This window comes from Bos taurus, chromosome 14 (genome assembly GCF_002263795.3).
Source record: "Bos taurus isolate L1 Dominette 01449 registration number 42190680 breed Hereford chromosome 14, ARS-UCD2.0, whole genome shotgun sequence".
Lineage (NCBI taxonomy): Eukaryota > Metazoa > Chordata > Mammalia > Artiodactyla > Bovidae > Bos > Bos taurus.
This window is the reverse complement of record NC_037341.1, coordinates 19,752,529-19,774,344: the sequence shown is the minus strand read 5'-3', so window position 1 is coordinate 19,774,344 and position 21,816 is coordinate 19,752,529. Positions and strand designations below refer to the sequence as shown.

The 21,816-nt window shown below is 49.8% G+C and overlaps 1 protein-coding gene across 6 annotated transcripts; it reads right to left on the bottom strand.

The window, feature by feature from the left end:
- Positions 1–543: 543 nt before the first annotated feature.
- Positions 544–18,788, bottom strand: LOC101905779 (uncharacterized). 6 transcript variants are annotated; one of them, XR_009490469.1, is made up of 5 exons: positions 18,130–18,504; positions 15,575–15,632; positions 3,202–3,294; positions 1,193–1,271; positions 544–827 (listed from the first exon to the last, which is right to left on the bottom strand). XR_009490469.1 is itself a non-coding variant. In XM_059874418.1 (3 exons), exon 3 carries the CDS (start codon positions 7,298–7,300, stop codon positions 6,341–6,343), a length of 960 nt encoding a protein of 319 aa, XP_059730401.1. In that variant the 5' UTR covers positions 7,301–13,813; positions 15,575–15,632; positions 18,130–18,669; the 3' UTR covers positions 5,873–6,340. The 6 variants fall into 6 exon arrangements, 2 of the variants coding, with proteins under 2 accessions (XP_059730401.1, XP_059730402.1); XR_009490470.1 differs by lacking the exons at positions 15,575–15,632; positions 18,130–18,504 and adding an exon at positions 18,703–18,788; XR_811112.4 differs by lacking the exon at positions 15,575–15,632 and having other exon boundaries at positions 18,130–18,482.
- Positions 18,789–21,816: the final 3,028 nt, after the last annotated feature.

The following is a 21,816-nucleotide window of genomic DNA, read 5'->3' as shown; positions in this document are numbered from 1 at the left end:
GGGCGTCACAAAGGACTTACAGGGGTCCTGGGTGAAGTCCGTTAGATCTGGCTTGGTGGGGATTTTATTGTTGCTTTTTTTTTTTTTTTTTTTAAGCGGAGCCGCGACACCTCACACACCGCTGAGCTGGAAGGAGACGCGTCACCCACGTCCCGCGGCGCTCTCACCCCCACCAGCCTCCGCGCGGGCCACGCCCCCTCCGACGTCTCTGTTATTGTTGCTTTTGTTTGGGGGGTTTTAATCAAGTTGAACAAATAGAAGCACTTAGAGTATAAGTGTATTATTTTAGGAAGAATTGTAACCAAGTCACTTTACATCGCTACAATCCCCAGGTCAGAAGATTGTAAAGATGGGAGATGATTTCCGAAGGACAAAACCAGTAAAATTTCCAATTTATATCGTCTAACTTAAAGATGATGATTATGCTGCATGTTGCAGGGAGGGTCGGGGGGAGGGATAGAAGTGCTTGTGTTTTTTTAATCTAGGTAAAGTTTCAAAAACTAATGTAGATTAAGTGGGTCTGAGTGCAATTAAATTTATGAATACAGAGAAAAATATGAAGTTTTATTAACTGTGGAAGGAATGTGGGTCCTTAGCTGCCCAGCCAGTTCATGAAGACCAAGGAGATCAGCTTACAGGGGTTAAATAAACACACTACTTTTTATTATAGCTCAAATGAATCCTCTTGCAGCAAAGCACCGAGTCCACAGTTGGCTTACGAGGTTTTCATCTTCAGGAGCTCTGGATCTGCCCAGAGAGCAGGCCCCACTCTGTTTGGGGCCTCAGGCTGGATTTTTCACATCCCTGGATGGTACTTGTCCTATGTCCTAAAAGGAAACCAGTGCATAAGAAGCAGGGAGTATAAAGGACACATGTATGCAAAGAAGAAAGGCGCAGGGGGTGGATGGTGGGACCAGGCTGGGCCTCGAAGTTCTGTGCTCAGAGAGTAGAGAGTGCCTGGATGTGAGCTGACACATGACGTGTGATCGTGGCTGGAGCAACTTTCAGAAATCTTAGCAAACACACTCGGGCTGATCCTGGAGACCAGGCAGAGTGGGACCAAGGCTGGGGGGAGGCCACCTTCCCAGTGGCTCAGCTGACCCCCACCCCCGGGACCTCCCTTCCTCAAGGCTATGTGGCCAACCAGGAGCTTGTTAATTGTGCCAATGATTGGTTTGCCAGCAGCTCTTACAGATTAATATTTCAGGAGTTAGAGACCCAGCTGAGCGTGAAAAGAGCATCCACTCCAGGTTGGGAATCACATTTCAACTCTGCGGAGAAAGAGAAAAAAGTGTTTCTTGAGTGAAGAGGACGAGACTCATTCACCTCCTGCGGCTGCAGACTCTGGCTTAAATTGGCTCCGGAGCTCAGAGCGGGGCACTCATCTGTCTGCCAGGGCCCAGCGCCACGGGGTCCAACCCCACAGGGCCCAGCACCGGGCCGCCAGGGTTGTCCTGTTTAGAGAACTGCCCCCTGCACTTCAAGTATCTCTTAGTTTTTCTGCGGGAAAATGGCACATTGCTTAAACTTCCTGTGGTTAAAAAGTGCTTTTCAAGAATGTGTTTCCGAAACTAAAAAAAATGAGCTGAGACTGTGTGATGTTTTTCTTACAGGGACCAGAAAGGCCTGGATTCTCTGTGTCCATGATGGACTGGTCCTGAGCTCACAGTGAGGGCAGGCTGGGGGCCAGGGTGGGGGTGCCGCTGGGGGCTGCAAACACCCTACCCAGGGTCCCATCCAGACCTCCCTGGAGTCCAGGCCTCCCAAGGTCTCCCCAACCCTCGTTTCTCCCCATACCCCACTCCCCCACCAGATCTCTGGCCCCCTCACCCACCCTGGCTCCCTACCCGCTCCCCGGGTGCCCTTCCCCTACCCCCCTCCCTCCCAGACCCCAGCTCCTCACACCCGAGGACGGTTCCCGCACCCCCCGCGGGCTCCCCCGGGCACCCCTCCCCTGCAGGCTCCTCCTCCCTGGAGCGTTCTCGGGCCTGCCTATCATCTTCTCTAATTGTTTCCAGATTCGTGTGGGAGGTCAGGCCGCGAGCGCTGCTCCATGCCAAGTTTATAAACAGAGCAGTGTTTCCAGATGTCCGCTGGCTCCAGCCTGGCGAGCAGGTTGATTGGGACCAGAGCAGCAACAGGTGGAGCGCAGACAATGAATTCCTTGACACTTACTTACTCCCTCAACTCTCCTCCCCCCGCCCTCAGCCCCATCTGCCACTGTCCCCACAGATCCCCAAAGGCTCACATGAACGGCAGAGCCTGGAATGCAAGGAAAACAGTCATTTCCCTAATGAGGGCGGGGGTTGGGGAAGGGGGGCAGCGTCCCCATGGACATCAGAGCCTGGCTGGGCCTGCAGGAGGAGGGGTTCGGCGGGCTGCCTGGCCCCTCTCTCGCCCAGGCCTCCCCAGCTCTGTCCCCAGCTCATGGCCGCCCAAGTGGGGCAGCTCCTCACAGCAAGTGCTCTGGGAAATGCCTGGGCTTCTCAGGAAGAGGACAGACAACAGGGTCCAGGCCCGCTGCATGCTCAGGGATCCAAAGGGACAGGGTAGGCTGCAGTCTGGACCTTCGAACTGGACAAGGTGCACCCTGGGGACCCTGGGACCACAGCACAGTGTCCTGTCCACGGTGAAGTGGCTGGGCCAGGGGCTCAGTGAAGGCAGCACGTCAGACGCCTCTACCCAGAGGGCCTAGCTCACAGGCCCTGCAGCGGCTCCCATGAGGGCTGGGCTCCAAGCTGAGGGTCCGGGCCGCGGACCCTGAGGCCAAGAGACTAAGCCTGTGACCGGATGGAATCCAGGCTGGCTCAAGCGGGAACCCTCCCAGGTTTAAGTCCCGACCTATAGAAAGTGCTGTGAAAATACAGCACATAAATATCAAAAGCACGTCTGTGAGTGTCTCTGAGTTAAGATTAGGTTATCTTCTGCCAGTCTTTGAATCTGACTTTCTTCTTATAAAACGTAACCTGACCCTGGGCTTTGAAGAGCCGGGATCTGGGACTGGGTAGTTCATCTGAACTGACAGGACACCGGTGCGGGGGTCCATCCACCCACCCAGGCCCAGCCCAGACCCAACACTCTGAAGGCCCTGCAGCGCCACCGCTAACATCCCACGTCACAGCCGAGCACACAGATCTAGAGCAGGGCCTGCAGGACTCAGTCTCCAAAGGAAAGAGCACACACTCGTGTGTCTTTAATTACCTTTGCTCCATTTCCACAGGGCGGCTCTGACTGGTGCTTTATCCACAAAGCTCCAAGTACTATAGAAGGAATTCCTAAGGAAACAAATCATGCCTGAAATGAAAGAGCAAGAAAATGAGTTAGAGAGAATAAACTCCTGAATGGGAGGGTGAGGAGAAGAGGAGGGGGAGGGGAGGAAAGGGGGGGCAGGAGGGGAGGGGAGAAGAGGGAAGAGGGAGGGGAGGGGAGGGAGAGGAATATCAGAAGGAACTGGATTTGTCACAACAATCCTGCATGGCACCACCTGCCCACCAGGGAGCAGGTTCTACTCCAAACTCGAAGCACCAGTGGCTGAAGAGGACCCCCAACACGGCCGGCTTCACCCCAGCACCTTGTCCCCAGGGATTACCCCCATGACGGGGAGAACGTCTTCACCTGTGCTCTGAGACCAGGTGTGGAGCTGTGTTCCCACCACCAAGCACAGAGACCCATGGCCATGGCACCCCCTGAGCCCATCAGAACAGGGCACACAGCACTTCTTCTGACTGCAAGAACCTGGCTAAACCAAGAGCAACTTCTACAGCTTAAAATCTCAACATCCTCTCTAGGTGGTTAGTGGAGACTGGAACTTGTCCTGTCTACTTGATTATAAATATGCAGCAAAAAAAAAAAAAGTGAGCTAGTGAGAACATTAGAAAGTGTCACGGCATTTCCTAATTTCACTGATGAATGAAAACCCCTAATGTATCAGATGCAGAGTGCCACACCACGTGGGCAAACTGGCTCTCCACGTGCCCACATGACTGAGCCTCTCTTGAGGCCAAAGTGCAGAACCTACAGGAAAAGAAGCATCTTAGAGAACTTGAGTTTTCAAACTGGAATGTATTACACCTTTTCAAACATAGACCAGGATATTCCAGCAAACACAATGTGTTTGTGATTTTTATAAACTGGTGGTTCTCAGGAGGAACAATGAGCCTACGTGTGCGGAGGGCCCTTAAAGCAGGGTGTTTACTAGGGGTACAGTCCTGGGGAGCGAGCTTAAATGCTTCCTGAGACGAAACCCAGGCAGAACTGAGCCAGTTAACCAGCCAAGTGCCTCTTTATGTAACGTTTGAAACACTTCTAACCAGAATTAAGGGATTTTTTTCCCCCTTCAACTTGGCAAGCAACTGAAAAGACCAGTGTGGAGGAGGTGAGAAATGCCATTTCCAAGCTGAAGCCGAGTCAGCTGCCCGGGTGACTTAACCCCATCCTGGCACAATGGGCTGTTTGTCAGCTCCCAGCTCAGACGCACGGATGCAGTCCATACTGCAAGGGGGGCTGACAAGCACATCCTTCCTTCCTGTTTGGTCCTGAGCGCCTGCCGGCCACGCACTCCTCTCTCTGCTCTGTCCAGAGCCCGAATGGTGCAGTCACACCCGTTGCTGTGTCCTCCCAGACAGAAGTCCCGGCCGCACCCGCCTGGCCGTCCTCCGGTTTCCAGGTGCCAGCCCCGCCCAGAGAGCCACTGGCCACCAACGGGGGACAGCGCTTAGGGCAGCCAGGTTGGCCTCTCTTGGGCTTTCTTCCCCTGTGCAGGGCACAGCCCAGGAAGTTCAGCCTGTGGTTCCCAGGGTGGGTGGGGGGCAGGGGTGCCTCTCGAAGGGAAGAGATCACAGCAGATCCCAGCACCCAGCATTGTCAGACCTCCAACTTCACGCTTTTGTGGCTCAGTTGGTTAAGAATCTGCCTGTAATACAGGAGACCTGGGTTCGATCCCTGGGTTGGGAAGATCCCCTGGAAAAGAGAAAGGCAACCCACTCCAGTATTCTGGCCTGGAGAATTCCATGGACTGTAAAGTCCATGGGGTCGCAGAGTCAGACACAACTGAGAGACTTTCACTTTCACTGCCAAGACTGCTCAGTCTCGCTGCGTCTGACCCCACATGTGTGCTGATGAACCAACGCTGCTGAAAGAGCCCCTCTGATCCAACGTGTCCACTGATGAACCAGACTCTCCTCTCAGTAGGGCATCTGGGGTGTGAGAGTCATGTTAAGTCCATTAAAATTTGCTGGGATGACCACACACTTGGCGGTTAGTGCAAAGGCCCTGTTGTTCAAGATTTCTAGCCAAGGATTTGGCCAGACACCAAATCTAATCTCCCGGGGCTGGGAGGAAAGCAGACAGGCCTCTGACCCCACCCCAAAGGGGTGACCCCTGGGCACAGCAGGCCTGGGGGTTCTGCATCCTCCAACCCGGCTACGTAACTCAAGGTAGAAAGAATGTGCTTGTGAGGACAAGGGGCTTCCCAGGAGGCTCAGTGGTAAAGAGCCCACCTGCCAATGCAGGAGGTACAAGAGGCGTGGGTTCAATCCCTGGGTGGGGAAGTTCCCCTGGAGTAGGAAATGGCAGCCCATTCCAGTATGCTTTCCTGGAGAATCCCATGAGTAGTAGATTCTTTAAAAGTCTATCAAATGCTGTTTTGTTCTGTAAGAAGGAAACTAGAACTCCTGGATCTGAAATGAAAATTCTTAGAAATTCTGAAATTCTACAGAAATCAAAGCGATGATACCATGACCTGGAAGAAGGGGATCCAGAGAAAACCACTAATTTTAAAATATAAAGTTAATTCCATCACAAAGAACAACCTGAACCAAAATGTTTAGATGATATCACGCAAGACGTTATTTGGAAGAAATATATTTCAATTTAAGATTTTTAAAGAATTTTTATTCTCTTTCAGTGTCGCGGGGTTTCTATAACTTAGGATGTTCCCAAAACAGAGATTTGTTTTCGCTGGGTGGACGCACCCTCTGTGATATAAGGTCACACCTGGTTTACTCACATGGCCCCAAATCACACCCCCTGGAGCCCAGGGAGGACCACTGGGGGCACCCCATCCCCAAACTCCTGACTCTGCCACCCAGAGTGTGGGAATCACCTCTGTCCCGAAACATGGGGACATTTTCCATACATGACTTAGCAACACGCCCCTGCCAGCCATCACCTGCAAATAAGTGAATTGTAAATAACACAATGAAAGCTTGTCCTGATACTGGAATAAATACTTGCTACACCTGGACAAAGTTATTTTATTTAGAAAAGACCAAAAGTTACCAGTGCCCACTTGCTTCTGATGAAGATTCTTAAATATCCAGAAGGATTAAGAAAGCAGTACTTAGCAGTAATAACTTATTCCCAATAAAAGTGATCTCTGGCCAAGGCCCAACGAAAAGTTATGTGACCCAGATGAGGCTCTGGACGGGTGAGAAGGGCCTGCTTTCCTAAGACTCAGATGTCCTTGAGCAGAGCTCCTGATAACTGCCTCCAGGGCACACGGCTCCGGAAGTGCGGAGACAGAGATGAACGGGGAGACAGAGACAGAGAGAGAACAGCAAGACAGAGAGAGGCAGCCAGAGACAAAGCAGAGAAAGACAGTCAGAGAGACAGAGAGGCAGGAAGCGCACGTGGATGCCTTCATGGTTGTAAGAAAGGCCACTTGAGCGGGAGCTGAATGCGTTTCCCAAAACCAGGTCACCTCAGGCGGACACCCAGGATCCCAGTCCCCCCTCCCCGGGGCACCCAGAGGAACCAGCAGAGGTTCTCTGGCACCAAAATGCAGCGTTTCTCTGAGAGAAGCCACAAGGAGAAGGACTGGACGACCTCGCTGAGGACCTCCTGAGGGAAACTTCCTGACTCCAGGCAGGGGACACGGGACACCTGCACACCCTGCCCGAGGCCACTGGCCCGAGAAGGGGCCGCAGCCACGGAGCTTCCTGAGAAAGCCTCGCGAAGCCTGAGAACACTGGCAAAGAGGAGACGGTGCCCTCCCTCCCTTCGGGGGCTGAGGCTCACAGCCTCTCACCGCCACCAGGAAGATGGGGTGCCAGCAAGGGGGCCGTTGGAGGCCAGGAGAGGAGACCCCGACCGGCCCATAGAGCTTCTGACTGCCCAGGGCTGGCAGCCCACGGCCCCTGGAGACCCGGGCCCAGGACGTGTCTGTGGAGGAGGCAAAGGAGACGGGAGGGCTGGCCCGTCCTGTCCAGGGAGGCCTTTGTCCAGAGGGCAGGGCTCCAGGTGCGACTGAAGACAACACCCCGTCAGGGGCTGTGAGGACTACAGACCATGAGGGATTCATCCATCAGTGGCCAGTCAACGGCTAGAGGCTACTTCTTAAAAAACAGAATAGGTGTATGTTGAACTTTGAAAAAAATGCCGCACTTACTTTAGAAGGAGCTCAAGAAGCTGAAATATTTTCAAATATATAAATCTTAATCCAGAACTGCAACAATAGTTTAAGATGTAAAATGCAAAATCCAGACGTTTTTCAAATTCTAGATCTTGCAACTTCTCTGAACCATCCAGCATGTGGAGAGGACATCAAACCTGCTCCAAATGCCACAGACTCAACCAGCTGACAGGCCAGAGCTGAGGTTGGGGGAGCAGGGCCGGTGAGGACCCTGACTGCACAGCCCAGAGAACCAGAATTTTCAGTGAGCAATGCTTGACTCTCGGTGTGAGTGTGGATGCGTCCACAGAAGTACCTGGGAAGAACAGTCAGGCCATTTGCTTGAGCAAGACATTCCTGGAAAAATAAAACCATGCTCTGCAATCAGGAGGAGCACAAAGTCGTGCCAGTTCCAGCTCTGTGTCTCGGCAGAGCGCAGGCAGGGGTTCTCAAGGAAGAACTGGTTGTTAGTAATTTACAAATAATATGATAGGTGAGATGGCTGGATGGCATCACTGATGCAATGGACATGAACTTGAGCAAACTCCAGGAGAGAGTAGGGGACAGGGAAGTCTGGCATGCTGCAGTCCACGGGATTGCAGAGTTGGACACAACTGGGCAACTGGACAATACAACAGATAAAGATGATAAACGTCCTATTTATTAGGAATTCAGAACTGAATTTCTAGAAGAACTCACATCAACACTGGGCATTGGCAAAGTCAAAAAAATTAATTCACTTCCATTGGGCACTTGCTCAGTGCCAGATAATTTCACAAATTTCCCCCCTAATTCCTTGTCTCGGTGGGGTCAGGCAGTGAGGGGCTCGGTCCACACCCAGGACTCGCGTGCTCACCGGGCTCGGTTCACTGTCTCAGCTGTTGTTGTTGTTGCTCAGTCACAAAGTCATGTCCAACCCTTTGCAACCCCATGGACTGCAGCATGCTAGGCTCCTCTCTCCTCCACTGTCTCTTAGAGTTTGTTCAAATTCATGTTCATTGAATTAGTGATGCTATCTAAACATCTCATGCTCTGCCACCCGCTTCTCCTTTTGCCTTCAATCTTTCCCAATGTCAATCCCCTCCACACACAAGGAAACCACAGAGAGAATGGCCAAGCATGCAGGGCAGGGTTCACTAGAAAGGACACTCAAGCAGGTGGCCACAGCTGGACCTTGGTCCCTGAGTTTAAATCCAGGGTTGCCTCGCTGGGACAGCCCTCCTTCCGGATAGACACGGGGCTCTGCCTGCCCCGCCAGCCCAGGCACCCCTACTCTCCCATCAGCCCTCAGCCCAAGGCCACCAGGTCCAGAAACCACGGCTGTGTGTCCTTCACACCAGGAGCAGCATCTCTGACCACAGGCTGGGCTGCAGCCCAAAGGGGAGAAGCACTTCCTCCTCAGGTTTGGCCCCAAGCCTTGGGGGTACACATGGAAAGAGGGGTGTTGCCAGCTCCCCAGGGACACACCAAGGACCAGCTGCCCTTCTGCCTCCCCCCGAGCTCGCCGAGCCAGGCCTGGATGAGCAGGAGGCTTGTTCTCGGCCACCCGGGGCTTCTCCGTGCTTGGCCACGAGACTCTACCCTGAGTCCTATGGATGCGGGGAAGCCAGGGTTGCCCCAGTCACCTTTCCACCAGCCTGCAGGCCCTGAATGTTTGGCTCAGTCTCCTTCAGAAGAGTCTGAAATGAAACCGACATGTCATCTCATCGTGACAACAGGGAGGCTCCAGGAGTCACACGTTCCCCCATCTCTCGGGCTGCAGGAGTGTTTACAAGGCTTCGGTCATCAACAGGCGGGCCACATCTTCCTCCAGTAAATGGTCCCGAACAGACCCCCAAGGGCCCTTCCCCGTCCCCTACTCAGGTGCAGCGGGGCACCCACGGGAGGGGTGGGATGAGCATCCTCTCTCCTCCCGGCCGCAGGCCCTGTGGGAAGCTGCTGAGTCACCAGTAACAACAGTAACCAGGAGGCCCTGACATCATCTACCGGGCATCTCATGTCCAAGCTTTACATCTGTGGCCTTGTTCAGTTTTCACTGGTGCTTAGGAAAGACATTCTGAATCCTCACCAGAGGGCCAGAACACGCCCCCTTTCAGACATGACCTGTCTGACCTGCCTTTAGCAAGCCGCCAGTTGCCCAGACTTGTGGCTTGTTGGCAGCAAAGCCAGGGTGTGAAGTCCCTTCCTCCACTGCGGGCGTCTACCTCCCCCACCGTCCACAGGGGCCAGCGGGACGCGGTTCTGAGACGAGATAGGAAGACTCTGCAATCAGAAGGCGAGTGAAAAGATGCTGCAGTCCATACTCTTCTTCTGCAGGATGTGACGTTGTGACTCTTATCTATTTCTGTTACTGTATTTTCAGTTCAGTCCCTCACTTTCTTTTATCTACTTCTTTGTTACTTTCTGATTGGTGGATTCTATCTTCCTGCACCAGGCAGGATTCATTCAGTAACTCACTGGGCTTGAAAGAGTCTCGCTGGCAAAGCAATAAAATGGCATAACTGAGAACGGAATGCCCACTCCACTGTAACTCACATTCCAAAGTAATATGTATATTCACTTGTTTGGTTTGTTCCCAGGGAGCAGAAGGATTGTCTTGTGCTCCCTTCTCTGGTTCAATTCACTTTTTTTTTTTGGGGGGGGGGGGGGCGGTGGTGATGAGTGTAGAGCAGCAGAATAAACCCAGACACGAGAGGAAAAAATGTTCTTTGATGACAACGCTGCAAGTCCACAGCACACTCCTCCAAACAGCCTGACTTTTCACCTGGCTTGCTGTCAGCCAGCTATTTTACATCTCTTCAAAAACTGCGGAGAAGGATGGGTATGCAAACTGCAGCTGTCCTGTGGAATTTCAGTAGAGTTCACTGTTCCTGCAGAAAAAATCAGTTTTGCCTACACAAACTTACTCCAAATAAACTTGGGCTTTTCACCTTTCCTTTGGACCATTTTTAACGCCTGCCTGGTTTCCTCAGTGGTCAAAGAGTTAAGACAAAATCTTCAACACGGGTTGATGTTTACACCACTACGAGAATCTCGCTTTCACCTTTTCATGAAAAATATCTTTTGACAGAGATACACCCAGAAATTGACCCATGGGACCGCTTCCTCATTGTCTGGGGCCTCAAGGCCAAGTTAATACGCATCTTCTGTCTCTAATCTGACCTCGGGCCTCTTGTCTGGCCGGCTAAGCCTCTCACAACAGCCGCCGTCCAGTATCACTAGACAGCCAGCTCTAAATCACTTCTCTTGGTTCTCCTGCGTCCCTCTGAAATTCACGGCGGTGCGTCGGCACCACCGGGATGGAATGTCCAGGTTATGGGCGTGTCCCACCTGGACGAAAGAACCACGAGTGCACTTTTTTTGTGCCTCGAAGGAGATGCTATGTTTTTTCCAAATTGAAGATTTACAGCCACTCTGTACTGTCAGCTCATGGTGAGCATTTTTTACCAAGAAGCTATGTTTAAATTAAGCTACACACATTGTTCTTTCAGATGTACTAGTGTTGCACACTTAATAGACTACAATATAGAATAAACAACTTTTATGTTCACTGGGAAACCAAAACACGTGAGTGTCTCATTGCATCGTGGTATTTGCTTCATTGGGATGCCTAGAACCAAACCCATGAGATCTCTGAGGTGTCTCTCTGTAGGATCAATGGCCTTGATTTTTCTAGTAGGAAAAAAAGGCAGGTAAAGAAATATTGTAAAATATTTTGAGTTATTTGGGAAGTTATCTAGATCACTAATACAGTTCCAGCATTAGTTTTCCAAGAAATGCCTTACTCTGAATTTTCTTTCAGTAACAACATGGAAACAACTCCATAAGTGAAAAAGTCTCCAGCTTTTTTAAAATAAAACACATTTATAGAGACACTGTCTGGAGTCTTGTGCACGCGAGCAGGACATCACATGGTGGATACCAGTTGAGGGTTTTAAGGCAGGTTCCATTCATATGAGTAAAAAGCAACATTCATTTACAGCAATTTTAAGTCTGATAGTTCAGAGAAAAACTAACTGGTTTAAATAGCCTTCTCAGAATAGGCAGAAATGTTACTGAAGTAACTGAAGATTCAGAGACAAATTACTTAACAGGTCACTGACCCATGAATTGCTTAACCAAAAGCATCATCTGCTTCAAGACTCTTGTATAACTGAAAATTAATACTAAAGTAAAAACTGGGGAGGCAAAATGAATTCTATCCTAACAGCTGTTCAGTAGACACCGCAACGGGTAATTCTTAACACAATGCACTAATTTTTCTTCAGGTCTTTCCCTGAATGGCAAAGAGGAGTTTCATCAGTGACTTTTTAAAAGCAATTTGCTGTAAACATGAATGCCTTTTGAAACAACAGATTGAAACTCACAGCAAATTTCCAGTTAATCTTCTCTGAACATCGACATTGTTGGGAAGTGCAGGTAACACAACCATCATAGCCCCGGGGTGTCAGGCCATTAAATTAAAACAGAGCTATAATATGAAAGTGAAGGCACCCGCCCAGAAGCATGTTTTTGCCTCTATGAAAAAAGCCTGGATGCTAAACAGGCAAGCACGGTACCAAGTTCAAACAAACTTCGCAGAAAGGGAAACATTCATGAATCAGTTAATAGTAGTCCAGGGGGTCGAAAACAGTCAGACCTGACTTAGCAACTGAACAACAGGCCTACCCTTACAGATCTACTAAACAAGCTCCTTCAAGCAGACAGGGAATGATAGAAGGAAGAACTGGGAAGGAAGAAGGAGCAACAGAAAGATTAGAAATGCGCACACACAACAGACTATCCTGCTCTCAAGTTTTATCAGTTACATTCAATGATAAACCAGAAATCATAACACGTTCTAATTCATAAGAGCAAATTATTTAAAAGCAAGGAAGGAAAAAGCAACTAAATGAATGTGAAGTTTTCACTCCTGAAAATAGTAAAATATTGATACCAGTTAAGTGTTACAAGTCACATATGTATATCTGGGTACCCAGAGCAGCCACTACAAAACCTTTAGACACACGCTAAAATAATGATAAATCACTTTGGGAATCCTAAAATAGTGCTAATGTACCAGGAAAAATGCAAAGAAATACAGGATCAAGAGCTGGAGAAAACAAATAATAAAACAGTCCTTTTAAGCACTAATATACCTGGAAACCACCTTAAATGCAAATTGTCCAAATACACTAATCAAAAGATACAGATTAACAGACTGGAAAAATAAACATGCTCCAAATGTACATTGCTTTTACCAAAACAATCTCTCTTCTTATGTAATGACACAGGCATGTTGAAAGCAAAAAATACGGAAATAAATATATAAACATTATTTTTTTAAAAAATAAGGAGTAATAACTCTATTAATAGCTAATAATGTAGACTTCAGATCAAAGAAAATTACAAGAGAAAAGTTTAAAACTAATCTTATATAATCTCTTCCAGATAATGAAAAAGGAAGAAACACTTCCAACTCATTTTCTGATGTCAGTACTATCTTGAAACCAAAACTAGACAAAGACAGTGATACAAGTCTATCAATCAATATAACTAATGAACCTAGACACAAAATCCTCAGAAAATATCAGCAAATTAAATCCAATAGTGTATAGAAAGAACAATACAAAGTGACCAACTGGGATTATTCCAAATATGCAAGGCTAGTCAGTATTTGAAAATCAATCAATATATTCTACCATCAGTTCAGTTCAGTTCAGTCACTCAGTCATGTCCGACTCTTTGCAACCCCATGAATTGCAGCACGCCAGGCCTCCCTGTCCATCACCAACTCCCGGAGTTCACCCAGACTCATGTCCATCGAGTCGGTGATGCCATCCAGCCATCTCATCCTCTGTCGTCCCCTTCTCCTACCACCCCCAATCCCTCCCAGCATCAGACTCTTTTCCAATGAGTCAACTCTTCGCATCAGGTGGCCAAAGGACTGGAGTTTCAGCTTTAGCATCATTCCTTCCAAAGAAATCCCAGGGCTGATCTCCTTCAGAATGGACTGGTTGGATCTCCTTGCAGTCCAAGGGACTCAAAAGAGGTGTCTCCAACACCACAGTTAAAAAGCATCAATTCTTCGGCACTCAGCTTTCTTCACAGTCCAACTCTCACATCCATACATGACCACTGGAAAAACCATAGCCTTGACTAGATGGACCTTTGTTGGCAAAGCAATGTCTCTGCTTTTGAACATGCTGTCTAGGTTGGTCATAACTTTCCTTCCAAGGAGTAAGCGTCTTTTACTTTCATGGCTGAAATCACCATCTGCAGTGATTTTGGAGCCCAAAAAAATAAAGTCTGACACTGTTTCCCCATCTATTTCTCATGAAGTGATGGGACCAGATGCCATGATCTTAGTTTTCTGAATGTTGAGCTTTAAGCCAACTTTTTCACTCTCCTCTTTCACTTTCATGAAGAGGCTTTTTAGTTCCTCTATATCAAAAAGCAAAAGAAAACAATCCTATTATTTGATGCAGAGAAAGCATTTGATAAAACATTACACTCATTTAGGGCTTCCCTGGTGGCTCAGATGGTAAAAAATCTGCCTGCAATGCAGGAGACCCACTTTTGATCCCTGGCTCAGGAAGATCCCCTGGAGAAGGGAATGGCAACCCAGTCCAGTATCTTTGCCTGGAGAATCCCATGGACAGAGGAGTTTGGTACGCTACAGTCTGTGGCATCACAAAGAGCTAGACACAACAGAGCAACTAACACGCTACACTCATTTATGATAAAAAAAATAATAATAATAAAGGGAAATCAGCAAGAGAGGGAAATGATCTCAACTTGACAAAGAGCATCTAGCATCTACAGCTACGATCATTCTTCATGGTGAAAGGATGTGTGCTTTCCCACTAAAATCAAGAACAAGGCAAGGCTCTACCTCTGTCATTCAATATGGCACTGGAAGTTCTGCCACTGCAGTGGCAAGAAAAATAAAAGATATTAGGAAGAAGTTAAACTATATTTGTAGATGACATGATTGTCTGTTGTAAAAGTCCAAAAGAATCTACAAAAAAAGATCCTAGAAGCAAAAAGTAAGTATAGCAAGGTCACAAGATACAAGATCAGCTCACAAAAATCAGTAACATTTCTACATACTAACAATGAACATTAAATTACTAAATTCAAAACAAATAACCATTTGTAATAACTACAAAGAAAACATAATACTTTTATATACATGAAACAAAACATGTACAGAAAGTGTACACTAAAAATTACAACGTGTATGCTAATGAAACAAAGTGCTAATGAAAGAAGACAAACAAACATTGAGGCATACCACATTCATGGACTGGAAAATTCAACATCATAAAAATGTCAAGTCCCAAAGGAATCTATAGGTTTAACTCAATTCCTATCCAAATTTAGCAACACTTTTTGTAGATAGACAAGTTAATTCTAAACTTGTTATGGAAAGGCACAAACGTAAAATCACTTGAAAAAGAAGAGTAAGGTGGGAGGAAACAGTTAATCTGACGTCAAGTCATATAACACAGCTACAGTAATCACAAAGAGTCCTATTGGGAGACAGTGAGACAGATACATGGATCTAAGGAACAGAAGAGCCCAGAAACACAGCCAGATAAATATTCTCAGCTGAGGTTTGACAAAGGTGCAGAAGTGACTCAGAGAAGGAAAGCAAGCCTTCTCCAGAAGTGGTTCTGATGAAACTGGACAGGAGGGGAGGGAACTCACCCCACACGTCTTATATATAAGTTAATTCAAACTAGGTCATAGACTTGAGTGTAAAATGTACAACTACAAACCTTTCATAAAAAGGACGCAGAAGAAATCCTCAGTCTCTAAGGTTAAACAACGAGTTCTTAGACTTGACACCAAAAGCACTCCCATACAAGGAAAATCCGATACATTGGACCCCATCAAAATTAAAACCTTTTGCTCTGTGAAAGTCTACGTGAAGAGAATGAAAAGATGAGCTACAGATGGAGAAGAGGTGTTGGCAAATCCAGCATGTGACAAAGGACCAGTATCTAGAATATGGAAAGAACTTTCAAAACTTAACAGTAAAAAAAATAACAATGCGATCGGAAAATGAGCATGAAGCATAGTGATATTTCACTGAAGAACATACATACACGGCAAACAAGCATGAGGGAAAAATAGTCAACATCATTGAGCATTAAGGAAATGAACATTTAAGCCTCAACGAGGCCACTATACACTTACGAGAACACTCAACGGTTGGCCAGGATGTGGAGAAACTGGGTCATTCATACATCGCTGGCTGGAAGGTAAAATGGCACAGTCTTGAGGACAATTCGGCAGTTTCTTTGAAACTAAGCATTAAACTACCATACAAATCATCAGTGGTCCTTTTGAACATTTATAGCAGAGAAATGAAAACTAACATTCACACAGAAACCTGTACACAAATAATATGTCAGGTTTACTTGTAATAGCCTAAAACTAGAATCAGCCCAGATGTCATTCAGCAGGTGAATGGATAAAAACTGCAGAAAAGTCATACCACAGAATACTTTTCAGCAATAAAAAGGAACAAACTACTAATACGTGTAACAATTTGGATGAATCTCCAAAGAATTATGCTAAGCAAGAAAAACAGTCCCCAAAGGACCATGCAGAGGGTAGAATTTTAGAAACAGAGGACAGATTGGTGGTTGCCAAGAACTGGGACGGGAGGAGGGGGGCATGTGGCCACAAAAGGCCACAGAGGGACCCTGTGTTGGTGGAACTGTTTTAGTGTCTGGACTGCGGTGGTGTCCACACGACCCACACATGGATACAGCTATGTGTGGAACAAATAGGCACACACTGAGTGCAAGTCACCAGATTGAGGTGAGTGAGCTGTGTCAATATCAATGTCCTGGCTGAGCATCCTTCTGTGGCTTTGCAAACTGTTACCATTGGGGGAATCTGGTAAAGAGTACACAGCCCTCTCAACCACATGTGAATCTGCAGCCTCCTTAATAAAAGTTTCAATTAAAGTAAAACAGCTGTGATAGGACCAGTGTTGAGCACACACACGTGCACACACACACACACACAGGTTCCTGCTGGTCCCTGAGCACAACAGGAAAATGTGGTGTGCTCCTGATTTCAAATGCTTTGTTCCATCATTAAATCAAGGAGCTCCTGGAAAACACAAGGTGAGTGTGTGGAATGGAGGACGTAAGGTCAGAAAGTCTTCCCAAGTCTTCGTGTCTATAATAGATAGGAACTAACAAAAATTCAGAACCACTAAACCCAACTGCAACATAAAAGCCTTTCTTACAAACCCCTGTGTAGTAACCCTGGTTAACAGGCAGTGACCTCACACGCATCACCTACCATAACACCCGCTAACCTGGAGAAGGAGATTTCCTTATCCGTTAGAGATGAGCAAACTGAGGCTGGAATAAGTAAGCAAGAGAGGGGCCACGCTGGTCTCTTCTCTCTGGAACCTCCTGCCTGTCCCCTGAAACTTCGGTAAAAATCTAATGTGTGAAAAGGGACAAGCAACTGTTTTATGAATAAACTGAGAAGTCCCGCACTCGCAGCCAGACCTCTGAAAGGCCGGACCCCTCCATCACAGGAAGCCACTGCAGAATCCTGCCATCAACGTTTCAACAGGTAAAGAGAGCACAGGGTGGGGCGAATCAGACGAACCTTGAACCTTACGTCTGCCTTTGGCGGCTCTAAAGGAACCTCATTCTCACTCTGGGTTTTGGCTCCATCTTCTTAACCAAACCACCAAGCAGAGCCACTAACAGCCAACTCGCCAAATTGGACCTCGGTCTTCTCTGTGAGTCTTGGCCCAATTTCTGGCAAATTCATCAAGATACAGTCTGTGGGAGGAAACAGTGCCCTGGTAGCCTATTCAAAGCACTGTGATGCATCCGAGGCTCCTCAACATTCCAGCGCCCTGACGTCCAGCCACCGCCTGGGCCCATTGACCTCAAACGTTTAGACAAAATTCCCCCGGAAGCTGCTCCGCGGAAACGCTACCGGCCCTAGTCAGCCTGCCCCATCCCCACCGCCAAGCCTGCCCTGAGACAAGCGCAGCTCCTTCTCAGTTCCACTTAAGGACTTAAAAAAAAAAAAAAGTCCCGGCTTCGGGGCCAGGGAACCCTGGCCAGGACAACGCCCCCGGCCAGATCTCCAGACCCGGCGGTGAAACAGTTTGGGACTGAGGTGGAAACCGCCTACACTTCGTGTTACTTGTTGGTGAAGACAACACAAGCTCCGCCATCATTTTCTATTTTCCTTCTTTACCATCTTTTCAAAATGACTTTGTCATGGTTTATAGCTGGCTGGTTTCTAGCTAATGAATATTCAGAACCCCAAATCCTTAAGCCCTTATTCCCTGCCAGAGGAGAGAAGGAACCACCAGCTCCAGGCAAAGACGAGGGACAGCCAGGCACCCGGGCGCAGACCACGGGGCCAGAACCGGCCAAGGAAGCACGTCCACCCGCCGAGCGGGGTCGGAAGTCTACCCCCCAGCCCTGGCCTGGGCCCTTCTGGGAACCCAGGAAGGAAAGGCGCTCCTGGCCGGCGCTCCGTGACAGAGAGCGATGCGGCCCTCTCAGAAACAGGGCAGGAGGCTTCCGGCTGCGAGAATCAGCGTCACAACGCGCTTTGAGAGCGGCGGGGGCGGCTGGGGGCGGCGGGGTGGAAGGTTCTACCCACTGCACAGAAAGTCATACAGGCCTTCAGCACCATTAGCAGAAACAGCATCTTGTTTCCAATTCGGCTGTAGATAATGAAATTAGCCCCCAAATTACCATCAAGTGGAACAAGTAGGCACAAAAGCGGGAGGTGGGTCTGGAGGCCTTCGCCCTCCCCCCTGCAGACCAGTCTCGGCTCTGGCTCTTAGCTGTTTAAATTCAAAGCAACGCTTCTGTTTTTCTAAGTCGCCGTCTTGACCCCAAGCAGATAAAGAGCGCCGCGTGACACATTCAGCAGAGTTGCTGTGTTCTTGCTCTGTTTACATCAGGAAATCCAGCGGGTGGGGACTGGCTGGGCGCCGGCCCGGGCGCTGGGCCTGACTCCATCCAGATGTGCGCCGGCTCCAGAGTGGCTGCCGCGCGCAGTAAACGGGCACCGAGGCGGCCCCGCGGGCGCACAGAGGCGGCGAGAGGAGGAGGGACCGCGGCGCGCGGAGGAGGGACCGCGGGGGCGCACGGGGAGGGGGCGCGCGGGGAGGGGTCGCAGGGAGGGGGCGCTAGGAGGTGGTTGCATGGGGAAGGAGTGCGCGCGGGGAGGGGCCATGTGGGGAGAGGTCTCCGGAGAGGGGGTGAGCGGAAAGGGGGAGCTGGGGGAGGCGAAGGGAGGGGCTGTGAGGGGAGGGGGCGCACCCACAGGGCGTAGAGCAGGGACCTCGAGCGCAACGCCAGCGACCCTGGGAGTGGGCCCCCGCGCCGTGTGCATTTCCCTGTAAATGTGCTACACTTTAAAGAACAGGGAGCGCAGTATATCACTGGGAATGTTGGCTGTCTATTGGTCCCTGTGGATACTGCTGGGTTAGTACGACTTGTAACCAGAGCAAGAGAAACATAAAAAAAGCCGGGAAACACTGCCAATTAGTCATTACAAGGAGATTGTAAAAACAAGAGAAAGAAAGAGGGGAAGCAGAAGGAATAAAAGAATAAAATGCCCCAGGAAAAAAAAAAGAAACTAGATGCGCTTTTGTTCTGGAATACAGTGAACAGGCAGCAAGAGAGGCTGCTGGCTAACCAGGGGTCCTGCAAACCAACAGGTTCCCAGGACAGCCCTGGAGGGACCCCATAGCCATCTCCGGTCGGCACCCCTCTGCTGTGCTTGCAGGACTCGGGCTAGCCAGTGGGCAGGCAGTGTGCTGTGGAGCAGGGCCCAACTGTGCAAAATCCAAGTTAGACATTTATTTCTGATCGCCGGCAGCCTACATGGTCCTCACTGCTGAGTTATAAGAAAAAGAAAACAGGAATCAGTTTCTTTTTCTCACAAGTTGCTACCAGCCACCGACTTCAAGCACACTGTGGCCATACTTTCTGAACATTGTTTTTAACCTGATGGTGATTCTGATTAAAATATCTTCCCCCACCCCGACTTTTGCTGGATTCACGGCTCCAAGAACGTGGGACATAACAAGCTGAGATGGGTCTGCGGGCGCCTCCTTGGCCTCCGTCAGTCCCTTTGTCCCTTTTCCAGATTGAAGCCCCAGTGTTTTCTGCAGCAGAAGCCCAGGGTAGACAGCGCTTCTTCCAGGAAACAGCCTTCAAGCAACGGGGCAGGAGGAGGGGGGCCGCTGGAGAGGAAGCTGGGCCCCCTCCCCGGGGACTAGGGACACATGTTGCCAGCCAGAGAGGAACTGCTTATCTCAGCAGCGGAGAGTCGGCACCCCGCCAGCCCCTCCGCCCACAAGCGTCGAGTCCCACCTCCTCTGAGTCATGAGGATGGCCACATGGCCTGAAATCCAGGCCCTGGCAAGGGTGCAACTTTGCTCATCAGCTGGGGTCCTTCTTGATACCTGGCCACAAGTCAGCAGATACACAGCTCAGCTTCACCAGCACAAAATGTCTTGCATAAGATCTGTTTCAAAAACAATTACATGAGCAAATTATCTTGGCTCGTAGCAGCAGATTTTTTAAATCTGGTAGCAAGATCTCAAGAAAAAGAATGATTAAACCACAAGCACTATTTTAAAATAACATTAAACTAGACAAGAAATGAAGAATTCTCATAGAATCATGAAGAACATGTTCTTCCCCCGCTCAGTTCAGAGCATCTCCCATGTGTGTGTCTCCGGGCACCCAGACAGAGACTTCCCCAGAAGTTAAAGTAAGAAACTTGCTTCTATCTGTGCCTTGATGGAAACCAAAGGAGTAAAGATCCTTCATTCAGCAGGACTTTCCCTTCCTATCTCAGAGCTCTGACATCCATCAGCGGGAAGGTTACAGGAGAGCCTGTGGGAGAATCCGTGAGCTGGGCTCCACCTGCCCTGCCAGCTCGGCTGGCTTTGCCCACAGCCTGTGGTCCCCAAGGGATGACTGCGTCCCTTTTGATCTCAGGACTCAAACGTGACACCCACTGTGGCTGGAAGCCCGTGCCAGCTCCTATTGTGTCTCCCTGTGTGTGTCTGTGTGTGGAACTCACTGTCACCCCACCTTTGTCTCCACCCCACACCCCTTCCCGGAGGGCTCAGCCCTTCATTTAAAGTATTGCGCTCCCCTCTTTGCGGATGTCGGTGAGACGGAGTCTGCAACCTTGGCCTCTGCCCCCTCACACTGTCCTATTCCACGTCATCATGTGTAACGGCTCACACTGAAGATTTTAAACATGAAGCTGTGCTCTTGACGTTTCTTCCGGCCCACGTGCTTTATTCCAGCTGCAGAGACATGCTCATCATCATGGAAACGCAGGGCCTCGACAGCCCTCTCCCTGGACTCAGGCCCGCGGCTCAGAGCCACTCGCCTCCCTCCTGTTCTCAGGGGTCTGCCCTGACTTCCAGCACAGACCTCTGGGCGGCAGCCCTGCCCACACTTGAGACACGGCCACCGCAGCCCCAAAACCATGCTGACCCGCAGCCTGATGCCCCTCCAGGGGAGTCTCTGTCAGGGGGCAACGGGGGGCTGTGTGCCCTAGGAGGGACTCTGTGTCCTGGGGGACTCTGGGTTCTGGGAAGACTCTGTGTCCTGGGCGGACTCTGTGTCCTGGGTGGGAACTGTGTCCTGGGGGACTCTGAGTCCTGGTGGGGGGACTCTGTGATCTGGGAGAAGGACTCTGTGATCTCGGGGGACTCTGTGTCCTGGGGGTGGACTCTGTGATCTAGAGGGGAACTCCGTGGGGGACTCTGTGTCCTGGGGGAGGGGACTCTGTGATCTGGGAGAAGGACTGTGTGATCTGGGGGGACTATGTGTCCTGAGGGTGGACTCTGTGATCTAGGCAGGAACTCTGTGGGGGCCTCTGTGTCCTGGGGGTGGACTCTGACATCTGGGGGGGGACCTCTGTGTCGTGGGGGGAGGACTCCTGTGTACTGGGGAGGGGGGGAGTCTTGTGTCCTGGGTGGTGGGGGGGGACTCTGTATCCTGGGGTAGGGGGAAGGGGATTCTGTCCTGGGGGGCGTAATCTGTGTCCTGGGGGGGAATCTGTGTCCTGGGGGAGTCTCTGTGTCCTGGGGGGGTAGTCTCTGTGTACTGGGGGGGAGGACTCTATGTCCTGTGGGGGTGGGAATCTGTGTCCTGGTCGGGGGAGGGGGGGAAGTCTGTGTCCTGGGGGTGGAATCTGTGTCTTGGGGGAGTCTCTGTGTCCTGGGGGAGTCTCTGTGTCCTGGGGGGGAGGACCTGTGTCCTGTGGGGGCAGGAATTTGTGTCCTGTGGGGAAATCTGTGTTCTGGCGGCGGGGGACTCTGTGTCCTGGGGGGGACTCTATCCCCTGAGGTGGGAGGACTCTGTGCTCTGGGGACAGCCTCTCTGAGGTTTATCCTGCATGGT